This window comes from Limulus polyphemus, unplaced genomic scaffold (assembly GCF_000517525.1).
Source record: "Limulus polyphemus unplaced genomic scaffold, Limulus_polyphemus-2.1.2 Scaffold143, whole genome shotgun sequence".
Classification (NCBI taxonomy): Eukaryota; Metazoa; Arthropoda; class Merostomata; order Xiphosura; family Limulidae; genus Limulus; species Limulus polyphemus.
This window is the reverse complement of record NW_013665753.1, coordinates 305,738-325,502: the sequence shown is the minus strand read 5'-3', so window position 1 is coordinate 325,502 and position 19,765 is coordinate 305,738. Positions and strand designations below refer to the sequence as shown.

The 19,765-nt window shown below is 31.2% G+C and overlaps 1 protein-coding gene across 1 annotated transcript in view; it reads right to left on the bottom strand.

Moving 5' to 3' along the window:
• Positions 1-13,385, bottom strand: part of LOC111083586 — an 18,233-nt gene extending 4,848 nt beyond the window's left edge. Inside the window, exons 1-6 of the mRNA XM_022380203.1 lie at positions 13,307-13,385; positions 8,088-8,290; positions 6,180-6,328; positions 5,531-6,033; positions 3,143-3,660; positions 2,742-2,904 (exon numbers count right to left, since the gene is read on the bottom strand). Of these exons, the coding sequence (XP_022235911.1) occupies positions 2,742-2,904; positions 3,143-3,660; positions 5,531-6,033; positions 6,180-6,328; positions 8,088-8,290; positions 13,307-13,385 (1,615 nt within the window). The remainder of the gene's footprint in view (positions 1-2,741; positions 2,905-3,142; positions 3,661-5,530; positions 6,034-6,179; positions 6,329-8,087; positions 8,291-13,306) is intronic.
• Positions 13,386-19,765: the final 6,380 nt, after the last annotated feature.

Genomic DNA, 19,765 nt, shown 5'->3' with positions numbered 1-19,765 from the left:
ATAGACTTATAATCTACAGATCGAGCCAGATTCTTTAAAATATTTGGTGGTAGTTTTCTTTCTAAAACAGTTTATAACTTCCTTTACAGTAATGGTTGGAGACGGCTTGAATGGGTAATGAAGAAAAACTTTAATACAAGTATAATATAACAGCAAATGTACCTAATGATGACAAAACTTTGTCGAAACGTTGTACATTTGCTGTTGTGTTAAACTTATATTAGAGTTTTTCTTCATTACCCATTCAAGCCGTCTCCAACCATTACTGTAAAGGAAGTTATTAACTGTTTTAGAGAGAAAACTACCACCATATATTTTAAAGAATCTGGTTCGTTCTGTAAAGTATATGTCTATTACTGTTAATAAGGTTGCAATTCTAAAGCTAATGTTGGATACTATCGAGTGTCACTTTCTTACTTATTATAGTTTGTTGGTGCGTATTAACATAAAGTCATGATATTTAATCAAAATATCTTAGGTGTGAAAAAAAGGTGTGGCCAAAAAAAAAAGGATTGAGTAGTAGCTACACTTATGGCATTGATAAGAATTTTACAGCAAATAGTAATCACATAATTTTTAGGTACATCATAAATATTCTACAAATGTAGCTACCAGTTTGGCTGCCAATTTTGATTTCATTCCTTTAAGTCACACACTCAATCCTTTTTTGGCCACAATTTTTTTTCATACCTAAGGTGTTTTTGATTAGATTCAATTTACTACAGAATGTATAATATATTTTCGATTGTATTTGTGAATATTCCATAATTTATAAATCTATGTATAAGGAAAGTTTAATCTTTTTTCAAAAATGTTATATAAAAAAAAAGTTGGTGGTGTTTATTACTTTTATGTGCAGGCAAAAGCACACAGGATAAAAAAGTGAGCATTTTATCATCATGACTATTGATTGGTATTCTGCACCATTTGGGCTGCTTGTGTCTATCATGCAAACAGCATGTGATCAACACATCTTTGCTACCGTGACGAGTGGATTTTTTTATAATGGGAGTCAGAATTTTTGCTACTTGAAATTTTATGCAAGTGTATATTTGCATGTGACACAAAACTGAATTAAAATATAAAACTGCATTATTCAGGTCATCAAAGGCCAATTCCTGTCCAGTTATGATAATTATTTTCCCTTTATTATGTACAAAAATGGATTTTCCACCCGATTCCTGTTTGATTATGATTATGTATGTATGTAGATTCTTCCATTCATTAAAGCATTCTTCAAATCATTTTGTAGGTTCATGCACAATATGTGTAATATTTCATCAAAAAACATGTATAAACTGGAACACGCGTATTGATGCAAGTTTGTTTTGTTCTACATTAGTATGATGGGAAACAAGGATATTACAAGATTTTTAGACATGGCAATTCTGGAAATAAAAGTGATGATAAAATGCAAAAGTTGTCTGTTACAATGCCTATTAAAACTTTCAACAAACAGTCAAAAGAAGTGAATATTGTACTTGGCTATAATCTTGATGACAATGATCAGTCAACAGTGAATGAAACATGGTGTATAAAATGCCAAGAATATGGAACAGATCGGTCATATTCAGTGAGTATTTTCATCTTAATTAAATAATGTGTTTCAAATTATATAATATGCTAATTATGGAATTGATTTAGATAGCTGAAACCCTGCAAAGTAATAAACAGAAACAAGGATATCTATAACTTTTGTTAAAATTTTGTCTAAGAAGTGTGAACATGGATGATAAAAATAATAATCTATCTTAGGATAATACTTCAATCAGTATATCTTTTTAATATGATAAACTCTAACTAGAACACCTGATTAGTGAGTACCATGTAGAGAACAACCATTTAACTTCAGTAAGCAAGTTAGTGAGATGGGCTATATTTTTGCCCAGGGAGATAATTTTTTCTGCAAAATTCTGAGAAGACATTTATTCAAAATTTAAAAATAATGACTGTTATATAGGAATAAATTCAGAGTTAGTAATCTTTCATCATAAAACAAAGGTCACAACTTGAAATTAAATATTTGCTCCTTTATTAATTATTTAAATGAAATGTTAGTGGGTACTTTGACATGATATTTAATTTTTGAATTCCACTTTATGAATGGAAAGAACAGAGATGATACTTAAATAGTAATACAGAGGTACAATAATTATAATACATTTTTACTGTAAGGTATGAATATCCAATAACACAAATTGCAAGTGAGCTCAATATTTTAACAAGCTGTTTTTAGAAGTTTTGTAAATTAGTTTAAAAGTACAGTTTGAAGTCTGCAAAAAACAACCAAAGTTAACAAAACTTATAAAAACGTCTCTAAGTGAAAACCAAAAGGCTTGAAACTGGGAACTTTTACTATGCATTACAAATAATTTAGGCAACAACCCCCCCCCCCTCAAAGTCTAAGACTTTCAGAGACTGGAAAAATAAAATTTCAGAATTCCATAACTTTGTAGGATCAGCACAAACTCTATAAATTACCCAATATGGACAACCCTTTTTGTCCAAAAAATTAAAAGAACAGGATCACAATTATTTTTAACACTTGTTTTTCACTATGTTCTTCATCTTAATCAACTAGTTCTAGTAATATTTTCTTAATCTATCCTCAACTTCTTAGCTTTTTGCAAATACTCCATCTATTGTATGATATCACCTACGGTTAATAACAGTATCATACTTCAGTATTGATTTAAATTTAAGAAAATTAAACAAGATTTTAAAATAATACTCATACTTACCTTTAAGTATGGATTGAGAGTTTAACAGATGAGGTACAGAGAATATCAATGGTGTCTTGGAGATACAAAAATCCAGGAAGATGTGACTGTGATCCTGAGGTATCAGAGAGTGTGATAGCACAGAACCCGAGAAGTCTCGAATGACGGCTTTATGGTTAGATATCTGCTAAAACATAAAGATTAGGAACTTAAAACAATTAAACAAAACAAAAAATTCAAATTATAATCCTAATACTTTTTTACAGATGAGTAATCATTATGTTAACATTAAGTAACAAATGTCATTTCATGTAAATATTCTTATAAAATTCATGCATTTAAGAATAATTATTAAACCTTTTGCAAACAAATAGTGAAACAATATACATTTTTGATAATAGTGTAATATAACAAATACTCACCTCTTTATCAACAGCAACAAATATATCACCAGAGACCAGCTTGAGAAACTGAAGTAACTTGTGCAGTTGAAGACGACGCTGCCACGGTAGAACCATCATAAGGAGCTGTAATGCTTTTTGTGCTCGATGAAGTTTATTTTCTTTGAGAAGATGCACAATAGCTATGTATATGTCTAAGAATGAATCAGGGAGAATGACAGATGGCAAGCTTTGGTAGTACTCTACTACTGTTTGATAACAGTGCTGTTTGCATGCCTGAGCTGACCACAATTTATCAATACCAGCAGGAGGTCCATTAGTACAGGCTGTTGCTTCTTTCACCCAAGGAATTCGTTTCAAGTCTTGTCGCATAGTAGGCTTAATAGCTAAGTTCACCCTTCGGTTTTCTAAGATGGGAGATTCAGTTTTTAAACATACTTTTGGGAGGTCATAACAAGTCATCATTATGGGCTCTAATATTGGAACATCAATCAAAGATAACAGATGGCTTAAGGCTGCTTCTCTTACGTGATCCTGAACTAAAAGAAATGTTAGAATAAGTTTCAAAGTATTACTGTACTGGTATAATTAAAATAACCCCAAAGATTATATATACACACACACAGAAGTTAGATTCAACCTCAAACTGCCATTCTTGGTCAGAAAGCTACATATTTAGTTATGTGTTATGCTTACCAATTCATTAAAACATTAACAACATTGTAATTTAATTCAAGAAGGCAAAATAAATTTTTATGTTGTTTTAGAGATACAGAAAATATCTTTAAAATTCTGACTACCAGTTAAAACTTGTGAATAATTATCTGAGTAAAATAGTGGTAAAAATTTATGAAGAATGTATATACACACACACATATATACATATATATATATATATATGTTACAGTACTTTGCCAAACAGCAAAAGTAGTCACATACAGAGTCTAGTAAAATACTGATTGAGTGCTAAAAATAACTCCATTAATAAATTTACCAACAACTGAACTACAAATTTGTTTGACTTTTTTAAATTTCAGGAAAATGATGTGAAAAGGAAATAGAATAAGAACAATATCTTTTTCTACCCAATTGTTTAACACAGTTTTGGTAACACAATTACATGACTATAATGACTCTATCCACTCTAAACACAGCCAGCTACCATACTACTACTGTTAAATGCAATGTGAACTTCCTTTACGTAATGTCATCCCAGGAATAAAATAAAATTAAAAACATATTATTAAACTTGAATGCCACTTAATTTCTTTTGAGACAACTTTCGGAAGAAATCCTTTATAAACCAAGATCTGCTTTTATATTTGTTTCGTGATTCTGTACAAATAGGTGCAAGATCTTGTTGAGAAGAAAACAGGTAAAGCAGATTTACTAACACTGATGTCAGATGACTGACACGTAAAGAAACTTTTCATCAATTTAGTGTTTGCAATTCCTAAACTAATTTTTTTTCAAAGCTAATGAATCAGAAACTGAATCTATGTTATTCTAAGTTCTGATTTCAAACATCCCAATTCATATCACTGTCAAGTTTTAAATTTAGTCCAAGGGTCTGAACATAGAAACTATTTACTATTTCATTGGATAGTTGTAATGTATTCTATTTTACTTTTGTATATGAAAGACTGCTCTATGGCTGTTTCAAGAAGCAGAGAATTCCAGATTCTTGTGATTAAACTGTTGATTGTATGAGTCATCTTTAATTCAATATTTAAATAGTTGATCTTACTTTTCAACTTAACATATCACAATGCAATAGACCTCCACCTGTACAATCAGCTATTTTTCTGTTTTCTCTAACATATAGGGTTAGTTTTGATTTCACTTATAACAAATTACAGTGGTAAGTATAATGAATAAACAGTGATGCTACAAACACTATAACACCAGAAGAAGTTCATGCTTTGGATCACTACTTAATAAGAATTATCCTCAGAAATAAAGACAAATTATGCAGCAGGAAAGCTCTATGAAGTCAGTTAAAATAATCAGACATTTAACATGGTGGAAAAGACTATGCTTTATAATTTCCTCTATTGCTCTTCAATAAAGAAGTTACCACTACTAAATAATCTCTAACATTGTTATTACTTGTTATATATAACATTGTTGTGTGTTGAAATGAAAATTTGAAAAATAAATCCACAAAATTTTCCAAAAAGTGAAAATCTCTAGGATACACACAGATGATTAGAAAAAAATATTTGTGCAAACTTCTTGTAATTATTTTGATTTGGTACAGATATATAAAAAACAACATATTATACCTAAATACAGCAATATTTCACACATATTTTGTGTCTACTTACTGATATGTGATTAAGAAAAAAAATACATTACATATATTTAAATCCTTTATACTTTTCTTTCAAAAACATTGAAAAAGCTTACCTTTCTGATGTGCATCATATGAAGCCAAATTCTGACTAGTAAGCTGAAGAGTAGGTTGTGAATTGGAAGAATGATCTCTGGTTGTCATGCGAGGCCGTAGTCGTGCTAATGAAGCACGTAAACTATTCCGTGTTAAAAAATTATTCTTTATCTTTACTGTTGGTTGGGGCTGCAGAAAATCCCTTAACTTATCAGTACATTTGTCTTTAAATCCTGATTTTAGAGAAAAAGTAAAGCTATGCCTTCGACTCAAAGCATGGCAGGTGCTGGAGGAAGCTTGGGGAGACTTATTATTGAAATTATTGTGAAGAGATGACAATGGAGATCGTCTGGAAGATTCCATCACTGAAGGTTTTGAATATTTCACCATAGATTCAGGGTCCAGTGAGGCAGCACGTCTCTTAAATGATGTTCCTTGAGTCTTTGTTGGAGTCATTTTGGGTGAGGTTGACAAGTTATATTTGGAATTGTACACACCAGAATTTTGATCTGTATCTACATCACTTGTAAAATAAGAAGATAAAAAATAAATCATGATATATTAACTTATCATCTTATGAAAAAAAAAAGAAATTTAATAAAAGTCCACAATTAAATTTTTCAGTGTTCTGCATTTTCCTTGATAATCAAATAAATAAGTTTACAGTACCTGGACTTTTCATTTCCTCCATGAAAAAGCGGGCTAAATTGCCATGATTCTATCTCTAAAAACCTGTAGAAATTGGTACTGCAGTCTTCAAATTGTCCTTTGCCTACTAGAGGTTCAAAAATCTGAGAGTCCATTAATGCCTGACAAACCTGAATAAGATAATAGACGATTAGAATAACTATCACCTCCTTGAAGATTTTAATGGCATAACAAGCTTTTTTTGTGTTTAAAAATGAATTGCAGATTATGTACAAAATGTAAATAAAAACAGAAATAATAATAAACAAGAAATAAGATACTAAAACAAAAAATTCTTGATGTGAAATATGCACATGAACAAAGCACTTAACTACATTGAATTAATGTGAAACACAATATCATAATATATGTTTTAAAATCTGTAATAAATGATTAAAACAAGTTAATATGTAAAAGATAAATACAATGCTTTTGTAAAGAAGTTATTACCCAAAAACAGAAATGCCCAACATATATAAAATAATACTAACAAAAAACAGAAAACAAATCAGAAATAAAACTTCAGGTCCACATGTAACAAATGCTCTTGTAGAGAAAACAAAAACACAATAGCCCTAATTTATAATACATGGTTCAAAAACTCAGATATCACAAAGGAAAAACATACTGGATAATATGCACATTTATCATGAAATACATATACAAGGAAACTGAATTGGAGGTAGAAAGAAAGTGTGACACAGAAACCACACACATCACAAGAAACATTAACAGGCTATTACAATTACACAACAAAAGCAACAAGTAAAACATTATACAATCTAGCAGGAAAAAATTACACAACTGAACTTGACTAATCAAAATTTAGAAAAACAAAATGTTACAGAGGAAAAATTATATAATGAATATGGGTCTTAGGAAGGACTTCTACAGAAACCTCAGATATTTTTCTAATGTCAGGAAAAGAAAGAACTTAAGAAGCATTAATGTACATAGTAAAAAGACATGTTAAACCAGGAAGTACCATAATAACAGATTATTGGAAAGCATACACAAAATTAATGGACACACAAATACTACACAGTAGATCACAGTAAAATTACATAAATTCAGAAACACAGGCAAATATGAATTTAATAGAAGATACAAAAAAGGCAACTATCACACACACAAAAAAAAGACAAAATGACTTTGCACCTTATCTATCAATGTTTATGGAGAAAAAGATTACATTAATAAACACCAAAATACTACATACACATTACCATAAACACAAACATAATAAAAAATAACAGCAAAAACCATTGGAAAAAATATATAATTCATTCCATTTTAGCTTCTACTCTAATAATACCACAAATGAAATTAAAAATAAATATAAATTATACTAATTTTAGTAAATAACAATGAAAATATCAACTAGACTACCAATATATCAAAATATACAGAAAGACCACAAAAGATGAAAACCACAAATACAATATCAGAAAAGAGATAAAAAATGTTAAGTATTGAGTAATGGAAATTAAACATAAACATAGCACAACAATTCATTAATAAACAGAATATGAAAAGAAAAAGTGGTGTCCTAATACAGAGCTCTTCCCATTTTGCTTTCTTATCTTCCTTTAACCTTATCAAGTCCTTTAACATTCTTAACTTAGTCAGTGATACACAATAAACACGCTGTTCATTAGCTGCTCAGAGCAAGTTTATGGTTATATTTAATAAATATCATGAAAGACTCTAAATTCTCTTAATTTTGCAATAAAGGAATAGATTTTATCTTCACTTGAAGTAATTTTTGTCTTCTTGCTTCTTGTTTGATAAATAGAATACACTTTGATTTACAGATACTCATTAACCTTCCAAACTAATTAAAGAACTGAATCTGATAAAGATAATTATTACTGAAACTGTAGCATGTACCTTTACAGCATTCTCCCTTGCAAAATTTTGAACCAAGAGTTCAGATTCTTTATGTTGCAGAAATGCAAAAACAATGTCTACTGCATTACTTCCAGTAAAGACATTATCATAATGCTTTAGTAGGTAACGCTTTCTTCCAACATCAGCATGCTGCCTAAGATGGTTAATAATCTCATACCAGAGCTGAGTGGCCTGAAATTGTCCTAGATGTAGAAAAAATAAAAACGGTTTTAGATGTGGATGGTGTACAGAGAAAAAACAAAACAATAAACTGAAACACACAATCAGTAATTTTTTATTAATATACTTTATAACAAAAAAAAAAGAAAAATTTTCAACTTAGTAAATCATAGCTACACATAAAATATGTATACTCTAAGAAATATTTGTTTACAAAATACCATTAAAAATATTTCTCTTAGAAAATAATGTGTCATCTATACTCCATACAAGACAATTTGCTGAACAATAACAGTACTGCACCTAATCACAATATCTCAAATTTTAAACTGTGGAACAAATTTCAAAATTCAACTACAAACAATGTAATATTGTAGAATACAAAATACATTGTTATTTACTATAAGTTTTCATAAATCCGCAATAACATTTTTCAACTGAAGCAAACATAAGTGTCAATTTTAAAATCACTATGAATCCAAACAAAGCTTCATGAAAACTGAGGTTTCTAATTATTACTATTTCCATTATTCCAACTATCAAAATATTGCCTTTATAATTACTTATTATAAATTAATAATTTATAATAATTATAAATTAATTCAAATTTGTTCAGCTTAAATGATTTTTGACAAAACTCAGGAAAATAATCAACTAATTAAAATTAGGGTTGCTGATTATTCCTGTTTTGATTATTCCAACTATTGAAGTAATCAAAATACTGTCATTATAATCATTCATTAACATTTTTTTGTTCAGCTTTGGGCTAGCATGGTCCAGTGATTAGAGGGTTGCCTCGTGACTCAAGTATTGAGTTTGGTTCCTGTTACCACCAACGACGTTTACCCTTTCAGCCACGGGAGTGTTAGCTATTTGTTTTTACCAATGAACAATGCGTATATTCTCCACTATTGACCAAGAAACTGTAATACCCATACAACTGAAAAGGCAAACATATTTTGTGGCACCTGGTATCAAATATGTGATCCTTAGTTCACGAGGTAAAAATTTCTCCATTGCACAGATTCATTTGTATGCTTTTTACCATCTGTCTTTCACAGTTCAAGGAATAACTAAAGTTTTAAACGTATTGGAAAAACAAACAGGTATCATTCAGGCCTGGTTACAAATGTCTAATCAATAGTTTTCTAAATCTGCATCATTGGAACTAAGCTGAAATACCTTCTTTTCTGATATTTGTGTGACTTGTTATAAATTCAACATATGGCATTTATGCCTAATGACAACAATTATAAAATAGGAAGTAACAAAAACAAACATAGCTCTTAATATTTGTCTCAAAATTATTTCGCTTTGCTTTCATTTTGTGATTAATTTACTTCAACTTATTTTTTGGATCACATTAATTTAGTTGTCTTTATACAGGTAGCATGACAGACTATAGTTAAATATGGTGCTGAAACTTCCTAAATGTTTTACACTTGATTCAACTTTTAATGCTAAACAATTTTATAGAAGTGTATCCAGCAGTAAGATTGTAAATTTCATTTGAAAGTTTATAATTGCTAGCCCTTTATACTTTTTGGCCAAGTTAATACAATTTCATACTGCAAGATTACTTGATTGCTCTAAAAGTTAGAAGCTTCTGTAACAGATAACTTATGCCCCAGTGCAACAGCAAATAAGTATTAGAAACAGGCTTAGTTAAAAATTACACTTTAGTGCATCCAGTTAAATTCAAAATATATTTTCATTTTAAGTCTGCAAGTACTTGGAAGTTAATATTTTATATAAATTAATTAATAAAACTTTGAATTAGATATATAATGTCAATTTTGACTTTTTTTTTTTTATAAATTGCCAGTAAAAGTATTAGATAACAAACTTGTACTTAAGTTATGGAATTGCTCATCAAACATAACATTCTGCATGAAAATGAGTTCAAGTGCAATTGGAAATTCCTGGAGGGCTGATTTTAGTATAATCTTATTTTCTTAGCACTAGTTTAATAAAAAACAACTTTTATTTTAGAACTCCTATATATTATTCTGTTTAACATTTTCCATGTGATATGATATATGTATCTATATATCTAAACCATACTTTATATAATAAAATAAATTAATAAATTGAGGTAAACCATCAAAAAATGCAACAAAATAAAAATAAATTTTGGAAATTATAGGTATTTTAATCCATAGCATAAATATTATTATTATTTTCTTATCAACTATACTCATAGATGTCCTAAAACTAATTCCTGGTTGCATGTGTCACTTAGGATATGATTGATTGAACAGTTACAGCAAGTTAATATTCATAATTTGCTCAAAGAAGATATTGATTGCTGAATAGGTTGCTCATTTAACTGTCAGAATTTACTAGACATGGTCTAGTAACATTCTACTGATACGCAACCTATGTTAACCTATTTACATGAACAGGACTCCTGTTTAATTACTACTGACACTAGCTAAATAAGAAGCACTCAAAAGGAAAATATATATTTGGCTGTTGTTACATGACATGGCTTAGTACAGTAGGTCATTTGATCTATTGCTATCTCAACACTCACTTAGGTTTCTAGTTTCTTCCAGCCTGTACCATAAAATGTAAAGATACTAATCATTTCAATTGTTTTTTCTAAACTTCTGACTGTGACAACAACATCTTATTTCAGATTTTACAATGATTTTATATTCAAACAGTTAATTTTTTAACATTTTTCAAGCTGATGAGGGAATTAGAAAAACATTTGAAAATTCTGTTAATTAAATATTTTGTTGGATTTCTTTGTTTTAAATGTTTCTTATAAAACTTCGATTTTTACCTTACAAATTAATGAGGCCATCTATTATCATCATAAGTTCTTTATTTTACTTGGATTGGAGTGAATTTGTTTTCAGTGAATTATATATTTATCTAACACATACTGTGACAAGAATGTTTACAAGTTTTTATTACATGAAATCTAAGGACAATTATTTTATACAATGAATTAGTTTATTTAGAAATAGTGTACTAAAGACAGATATCCAAGTTCCTGTACTAAAGCTACACTATTTTCTGTAACAACAATTATTTTTAATGAAGAATTAGTGTACTTAGCGAAAATATTACAATTTTCCATAACAATCCTGTACATCTCCGCAATATTATTGACCCTGGTGATATTTTTTAAACACATGTACAAGAGTAATGCTAAAAAAAAAACCTGAAAATGTTATATTTATTATTTGTCTGATTTATAATCAATGTCACTAAGAAACATTTACTGTTATCAACAAAAATTCAGTAGTTTCAGTAGGTAGTCCAGTTGAAAAAGTTTAAGGAGAAACTCAAAGAATGGTATCAACCATACTTTTTAGCTTATTACAGGTTTTATATCACTGCATATATGATATATTTTTAGGTACAACACTGAGAGATTAAAAAAGGTAAATTAATCCTAAACTATTATACCTGAAAATGTCTAACATATTTAATGATGAGTAATTCGAAAATGTCTTAAAATAAATATTAGTTTATTGTCAGAAGAATCAATTAAAAGACCCAACAATTAATCAGTTAAAAATTTCCACAAATCATCCAACTCTAATGCTGCATAATCTTGTAAGCTGCAATCATTTTACCACTTACTCTTTTTATCTTAAGAGAAAATAAGAATATCACCAGCTAATTTAGATACTTAACTTACCATGTAGGCATTATTCAAATTATTGACATAAATAATACTAAAAAAATCACAATCTCCAAAAAACAACAACTAACAACTTGAGTGTTATATTAGTTTTATTCTTCTAGTTACTTATGTCCATATACAGTAGCTTTATCCTGACTACATCTTCTACTCCCTTTTGAATTTTTTCACCAACCCTACTAAAATAAGAGCATTCTATTACAAAATACACTACAATACTTTAACAAAAGTATCCTAGCACTCAAGATACACACTAGTAAATTTATAAAACAATATAACAATTTGGTAAGAATAGAATATTTTTTTAAAACTATGAACCAATTTAATAGCTTAAGAAACTGAAGAAAAAGCAACATGATTGAAGGTCATTTGACTTACTCAAGTCACACTTCATTGACAAAACTAAGCAATCGAAACATCAAGTTAAATGTAGCCATGTAAAACCACATACCATAACCCACAAAATTTTAAGAGTTCAATTAAAAATGCTATTTCCACAAACTTAGTTCTAACAAAAAATAGTTTTCTTAAAAAACAAGTCTATATTTGGGTTTTCAGAATTTCAACCTATTTAAGTTTGTATCTTTAATTTCTAATCTTTTCATTTCACTATTGAAACAGATTACCTACACATACATGTAGGAAGATACTCAAACCCCTAACAATGTCAAATACCTGAAATATACTTCTACTAACTCTTCTGTGCTTACAAAAAAAAAAAAAATCAAAACTTTAAGTCCCTTCTTGTAATTTACAGTTAAATCACTTACACAAGTCAATATTACATAATTCATTTTCAAACTCTTCCAACATATTTATATTATTTTTGTAGTAACTTAAGTGAACAGTACTCCAAAAAGCCTTGTTAAACGTTTTATTCCACTTCCAGTTTATAATATTGTAACTTAGTGTAAGTGCATAACCTTACCCTCAGTCCTTAAAACTGTTATTGTTTAGGTCCTTTTAGTTTTACCTGTATTAGTATCATATTCATAAGTTGACATAAGTAACTTTGGATATATTACTATCCAAACTTCTGAATTTATTTACGAAACTAAAAGAAATAGAATTTACATACTTTATAAAATCTTGAGCTAGTTATTTGGTGAGTATTAAAGTTATACATTAATAAACATAACTCTGATGAAACAGGAAAGACCCATCTTAAAACTATATTTTACATTTTCGATAAGTTACTAAGTTTGACCTAGTCAAGAACTAAAGAAGTTGAACTTGACGTAGTATTATAAACTAAGTACACAGGCGGTGATGAGTTTCATTTAATGTTCTTTGTTATCCTAGATGAAAACATATACATCAGCATGCTTAACCATAAAATTGGCTATTTCAAATAATAAATTTTAAAAAGTAAAATTACCATTTGTATTTGAGGATTTAATACTTAATAACGGCGTCTGCTCATTAATACAACATTCAAACTTCCCTCCTACCGCCATTGTCTCTAAGGTGCCCTCTGTTGGAACTAACAACTTCAATATTTGGTATAATTTATTAAAACTTACCGCTGAATCTCTTGTAGCGTATAACCTGAAGAAGCCTGATGACCGAAAACTTCTGCATTGCTTATAAAATAAATAAATGAATGAAAAACAGTATGTTAAAGAATTCTTTTCTTTTTCACCAGAGATGAAATTTAAAAGAGAATCTGTGACGTAGAGGCCTAATGCATTCCTAGATTGACCGGACCCTCTGCTGTGGACTGCAGTTTTGCCTATTCAATGCTCATCAGCACAGCTTGGGTCAGCAAACCAAAGAAATACCATTAGTTGACAAATAGGCCTACTATGTACTATCTTCTCGATATTATAGAAACACGCCAAATAAACAAAAGATATATACATTAAATACTAACCGTAATCAACAACCTCTGGTTAGGGTGTACAATTTTATGTTCTATTCACAACTCATAGTGTTTGTATTAAGCATACGTTGCAACATACAAATTAGCATCTGTGAAAGAGTTACATATTTTTCTTAGAGAAAATTAAGAAAGAGATGGCGAAGGAAATTATTAGCTTATTCAATAGATGGAATTCTTCCCCACCTTGTGGAAATTCAGACCACTAAAATTTAGAATGTGTAAATCTAAAAGGGAGCTCAATGTTCAGTTAAAATAAGAAATAAGATGTTATCTGCAAAATAATATAATATGAAGCTCAAATAGGAATGATCAAAAAAGAAACATAAGAAGCACGTAAACTGAGATTTTAATTTAAGAATATGTATACAAGATTTGTCATAGGACTTATGTTGTGTCAAATTGAAAGATAAAAAGTTTCATCTACAACAGAATTAAAAATGAAATTCAGAGTGAGAACACAGAAATAAAATTTTAATTTGGGACACTGAAAATATTGTCTCAAAGCATATGTCATACCATAATGTTCCATATACAAAAATTAAGATTTACCTGCAGTGGAATCCACATGAAAACAAAAAGTAGACAAAAAAAAAAAGAACTGATTAAGTAAAATGTGAGAGAAAATCTCTTTGAGTTTATTTCATAAAGCTTTGTTTTGCTAAATAATCTTTTATTTAAATTAAATAGTTTATTATGTAGAGAATTAATGTTGAAATAAAGGAAACAGAAAGATAGCACGGAAAAGACCTCCAAGTGGAATTTTTCATTTATAAAAATATTATTACATTTACCACAAGCAGGACCAGTGCCACTCACAGGAATCTTTGTACCTGAGATAAGTCTTTTGTTTATTCTACCCTCTCCCATAGAAATTTCATTTTAAGTTTTTTAATCGAGCCCTGTTTTCTAGAGTTATGTACAGTAAATGCCTTTTTAATATCATCGTGTAGCTGGTGCCTTGAAAGTAACTTCATTTTCTTCAAAAATAAAGAGTTTAAGAAAATTTTACCTATTAACGAAAAAACAAAAACAAAACAAGGAGTCTATATTCATGCTAGTGATATTTATTCCCAAGTATATACTATAAACGATTTGTTCAAAGACGGCATTATTCATGTCTCATATCAATACATTATGATATTGTTTCATATATATAGACATATGACTTACATTATAGTTATCATGGTGAAGCTTGCGCCCCTTGCATATAATTACCCATAATACTAATATATTGTTGCGTATCTGGTCGTTTGTTAATTTCCGGTATAAATTCTTTCCGAGGAACTTCACCGATACAAGTCCTTTCTTAAATAAAACTAGTTTATTCTTTCTCAATACAACTTTGCATTACATAGAATTAACAATTATTTCTCTTTAATCTATCTCCGGCTTATATACTAAAAAAGAGGGCGTCTAACAAATTCTGGGACATTCGTGAGGTTGCCCGCTAAGTCAGGATCCTTCTAGAAACTCCTGCGCGCATGCTCCCAGCGTCCCGTGACTTCCGCTGTCGTAACAATATTGACATATGAATTTTTACTGCGACACACCACACAGATCTAGTAAACTTGTGTACAATAGCTTTGCTAAAGTGATTACATGAACACTTGTTGTACAATGAATATGCAATCACATACTTAAAGCAAGAATCATAGTGGTAAACATGTGTAACAATTTCAAACCTGCAGAGTTCATCAGTTCAACATTAGTTAAACTTCCTTACAATCAGGGGCGGATTATGAATAGGCAGGGTCCTGGTACAATACAAACAAAATGACTCCTTCAAAATATTAAAGTTTTAACGTATAGTTATAAACAAAATAAAATTGTATACAGCTTTATTCTTAATAATTATTCATGGTAAGAAATATATTACAATGTACAGCATAAAAGTTATCATTATTTACAAATTCAGTTCCAAATGATCAAAATTAAAACAAATTATTAAGTTGAAAATGCTGAGTATGAAACAATTTATCAATTGAAGTGCTGAGTATGACATAAACTAAACTCCGAACTGAAAAACATGAAAAATGTCACAGTTGCAAAAGCTATTTCACACACAAACAAAATTAAATAAAAGCGTGCTTTTTCACTTTAATTTCAGCAAACTCATGAATAATGGCATTCGAGTCTATGCTGCATAAAATTTCATTGTTAATTGACAAGAGGGTTAACATGTTCAATCGATGCTGATGCATGGTTGACCGTAGTTTATTTTTAATTAGCCCAAGCTTTGAAAAAGAACTTTCCCAAGTATAGTTTGATACCATGATGCATAGATATATACGTAAAATTATCTCAATATTTTGATAGGGGGGGGGGGTTCTTATTTTATATTCTAGCTTGTCAGTATCGGTAATTAGAGTTCCTAAAATTTGTTTGAACAAAATTGATTTATGAAGCGTTGGGGCTCCTTACGCCTGGGGGCCCTGGGACAAATGCCCCTTTTGCCTCTATGTTAATCCGCCACTGATCACAATATTATCTTGTATTTTTCTGACACAACGAAATCAACCGGACTTCTGTAATAGGCCATCTCGGATGCGCTTAGCCCCACTTTTCACAAAAGTTTTCCCGTTTTTCGCGGACCATGGAGAGGTTTGACAAAATATATTTTTTCGCAAAAATTAGAATGCAGATGTTCACCCAAGGGGTGTTGTCACCGTCACGATCGTTAGGGTCACATAGTCGGTTGTCGTGTTTTATACAGTGGAACATTGGTGTAGGACGAGAAGCCAAAGTTTTGTTATCCCCAGACAAATTACAAACTTACATAGTACTAATATTACACTGTATTTTGTATATTATTTAAAAAAATTTTATTTAAAGTTATATGAAAAGTTGATCACTAAAAGATACCGATAGGGTCTAAGAAAAGAAAACAAAGAAAGTCTTTTCTTAGAGAATTTCATAACCGAAAACTTGACATTTTACCATATATTTTATAACATTTTCATAATTTCATCGAGATAAAGCAAGTTTGAGTGAATGTAAGACTAGAATACACAAAAGAAAATCAAAATAAAACTCCCTGTGTGTAGAGTAATCAGGAAAATATTATTTCCCAGATCATGTTTGTCTTTTATATTATTTTAGAAATTAAAGAAGTTCACACATAAAAACAGATGTAAAATGAAGTACTTAACTTTGAGGTTAGATAAAAAAGAAAGCTTTCTTTCAGCTACAGTAATTCAGGATGCTTGCCTGAATAATAATAAAAAAAAAAATCTGGAAAAGTAATTCCGTTTAATTCAGCGAGTAATCAAGTAAACACGAAGGATGTATTGTGATGTAAATATAAATGTGCAAAACACATATTCAAACAGAAAGTTCTATTTTGTATTTTCAACAAGAGGATATGTTAGCAAAGTTCACTTAAAGTGCAAGTGCTTAATAATAAAAACCGATTAAATGTAACGTAACAAGCGTGTTTATTTGAAGATGTGAGCCAATCTACTACTTACTGCAAACAAATAAATTGAGCGTACTCAATTGGCGAGGTAAAAGAACCAGTATGATGTTCTGAACTAAGATAAACCGCTTTTCTAAGCCTATTAAAAACGGATGCGATGTTTTTTCCTCCTGCAAATTAAGATTTAAGACGAGTGATGTTTGTTGAGTAGGAATATGTGAAATAAATGATCAGTGGAACATACACAAAGATTGATGTTAAAAGTAAACCAGGGAAGCTAGAAGTTTACAAAACAGAGGTGATTCGAATTAATGCTGTAACATCATGTGCTTTAACTACCATAGTATAAATAATACTTGTGCTAAAATAGTTTCGACGAATTAATCATTTTCTACTACAGTTAATTAGTTTTAAGTAACTCTTAGCTCTCTTGTTTCTTGTTCATGCTTCTATCTAAAGGCCAGGTTAGTGTCAGCAAAATGTTTTTGTTTGTTTGCGCTAAACTACACAATTGGCTGTCTGTGCTTTACCCTCCGCACCCATCGAAACACGATTTTCAGCGTTATAAGCCCTCAGTATTACCACTGAGCTACTGGATGGCTACAAATTTTATCTGGCTTATTGTCAATGACAGACAGATCAGCTTTGTAAATAACTCAGCCATAGATCATATGATGAACAAACCATTTATGTTTGATGTAAGGGTTGAGACGAATCAATATTTCTCTTTCTCTTCCGATAGGCAGAGAGTCTGGTTGGTTTGGTTGTTTGGTGTTTTACGGCGCAAAGCAACTAGGCTATCTGCGCCAAACAACCGGTAAAAACAGTAAAAAGAAATTGTAGTAAAATGTAAACATAAAGTAAGTTAAAACCAAAATATGTCCAAAGAACAGATAAAAGAGTTAAATAAAATAAAAAAGACCAATTGTTCTAAAAACATTCAAGATACAATCAAGTTGGACAGTGTCACCATCGCCAATGGTACTGTCAAACGTCAGGGATAAACCCTTACAAAATACGTGTGTAAAATGGTGTCGCCGCTCACGGTCATAACGACAGTAAAATGTGGGCTATTGTGACTTGAGTGTCACAAAGGCTACACATTGGTGGGTCAATACCAGATAAAAGAAAACGATAAGTTAAAAAACTGTGACCAATGTGTAGCCTTGCTAGGACAACATCCTCCTTCTGATCCTTACGGAAGCAAAACGGCCAAAGGGCAACAGAAGGTTTGATCTGGAATAGCTTGTTATGACGTTGCTCACCCCAATTCGACTGCCAACTGGCGCGAAGCCGCGCCTTGAATACAAAACCGTAGTCCATGTATGGGACAGGCACGGCCGTGACGCGCCAGAGCAGACGGACTTAGCTGAGGTGTCAGCGAGCTCGTTCCCGCGAATACCGACATGGACAGGTTTCCAGAAAAACTGGATGGAAACGGAAGAAAGAGAAAAATGGGTCAGTCGTTGTTGAATATCGACGAGAACAGGGTGAGAACTAACACTAAGCTATTCCAGGGCCAGAAGAGAGCTAAGAGAATCAGTGTAAATAGTACAATCGCTGTACTGCATAGCTTCTACATGATCCAGAGCAAGAGAAATAGCATACAACTCAGCACTGAACACTGAAACTGTGGAGGGGATCCTGCGAGTAACTACCAAGCCACAGCAAACAATGGCAGAGCCTACAGAGTCACCCCATTTCGCACGATCTGTGTAAATAGGAAGAGAAGAATGGCTCAAAAGATGTTCAGCAAAAAGAAGATGATACTTCCAATCGGGAGTATCCATCTTCCTCAGATGACTCAAGGAAAGGTCACAGGCAGGGATGGTAATAAGCCATGGTGGAATGGGCGATCATTGAGGATAGCAATGTCATCCAATGCCAGACCCAATTCAGCCAGTTGTGCCCAGATATGAAGGCCAAAGAGAGGAATTGCAGACTGTCTGTTCTGAAAGAGCACGACCCACTGAGGAAGAAAGACACGAGCCCAGGTGGGGTGCTGTAGTAAGGATCGAAGCATGGTAGCATGTTGTAGAAAAATTTGCAAATGATGGAGGTGAAGAGGAAGTTCGTGGGACTCAGTGTACAAACTCCGGACTGGAGAAGTATGAAAAGCCCTGGTGCAGAGCTGAAGCCCCAGATGGTGAACATCTCAAGGCCCCTCACATGACGCGAAAAAGATTCAGATGGAGGCAAGGAAAGGTCCGTCTGCACTCCCACCATAGCAGTGGGGACAAAGATTGAAGTATACATAGATTGGTCAACTCTGTATTGGCAGGTTTCAGAAATGTTTCCTGTAAGGAGAGACACACAGGATGATAGGAATCGACCAAGGCCTTAATGTCATCTAGATTAGAACGAAAACCTCGACAGTTCTACTGTATCAAAGTGGCCATTTTTATTTAGGTGGAGGAGAACTGGGTGGAGAACACTTTGGTTTACGACCACGTTGTTTTTCTTTACTAGAAGGAGGACTATCGACCTCCATGGTCGAGTGAACAGATCTCTGCCATCAGACTTAGAATCCATTGACTGAG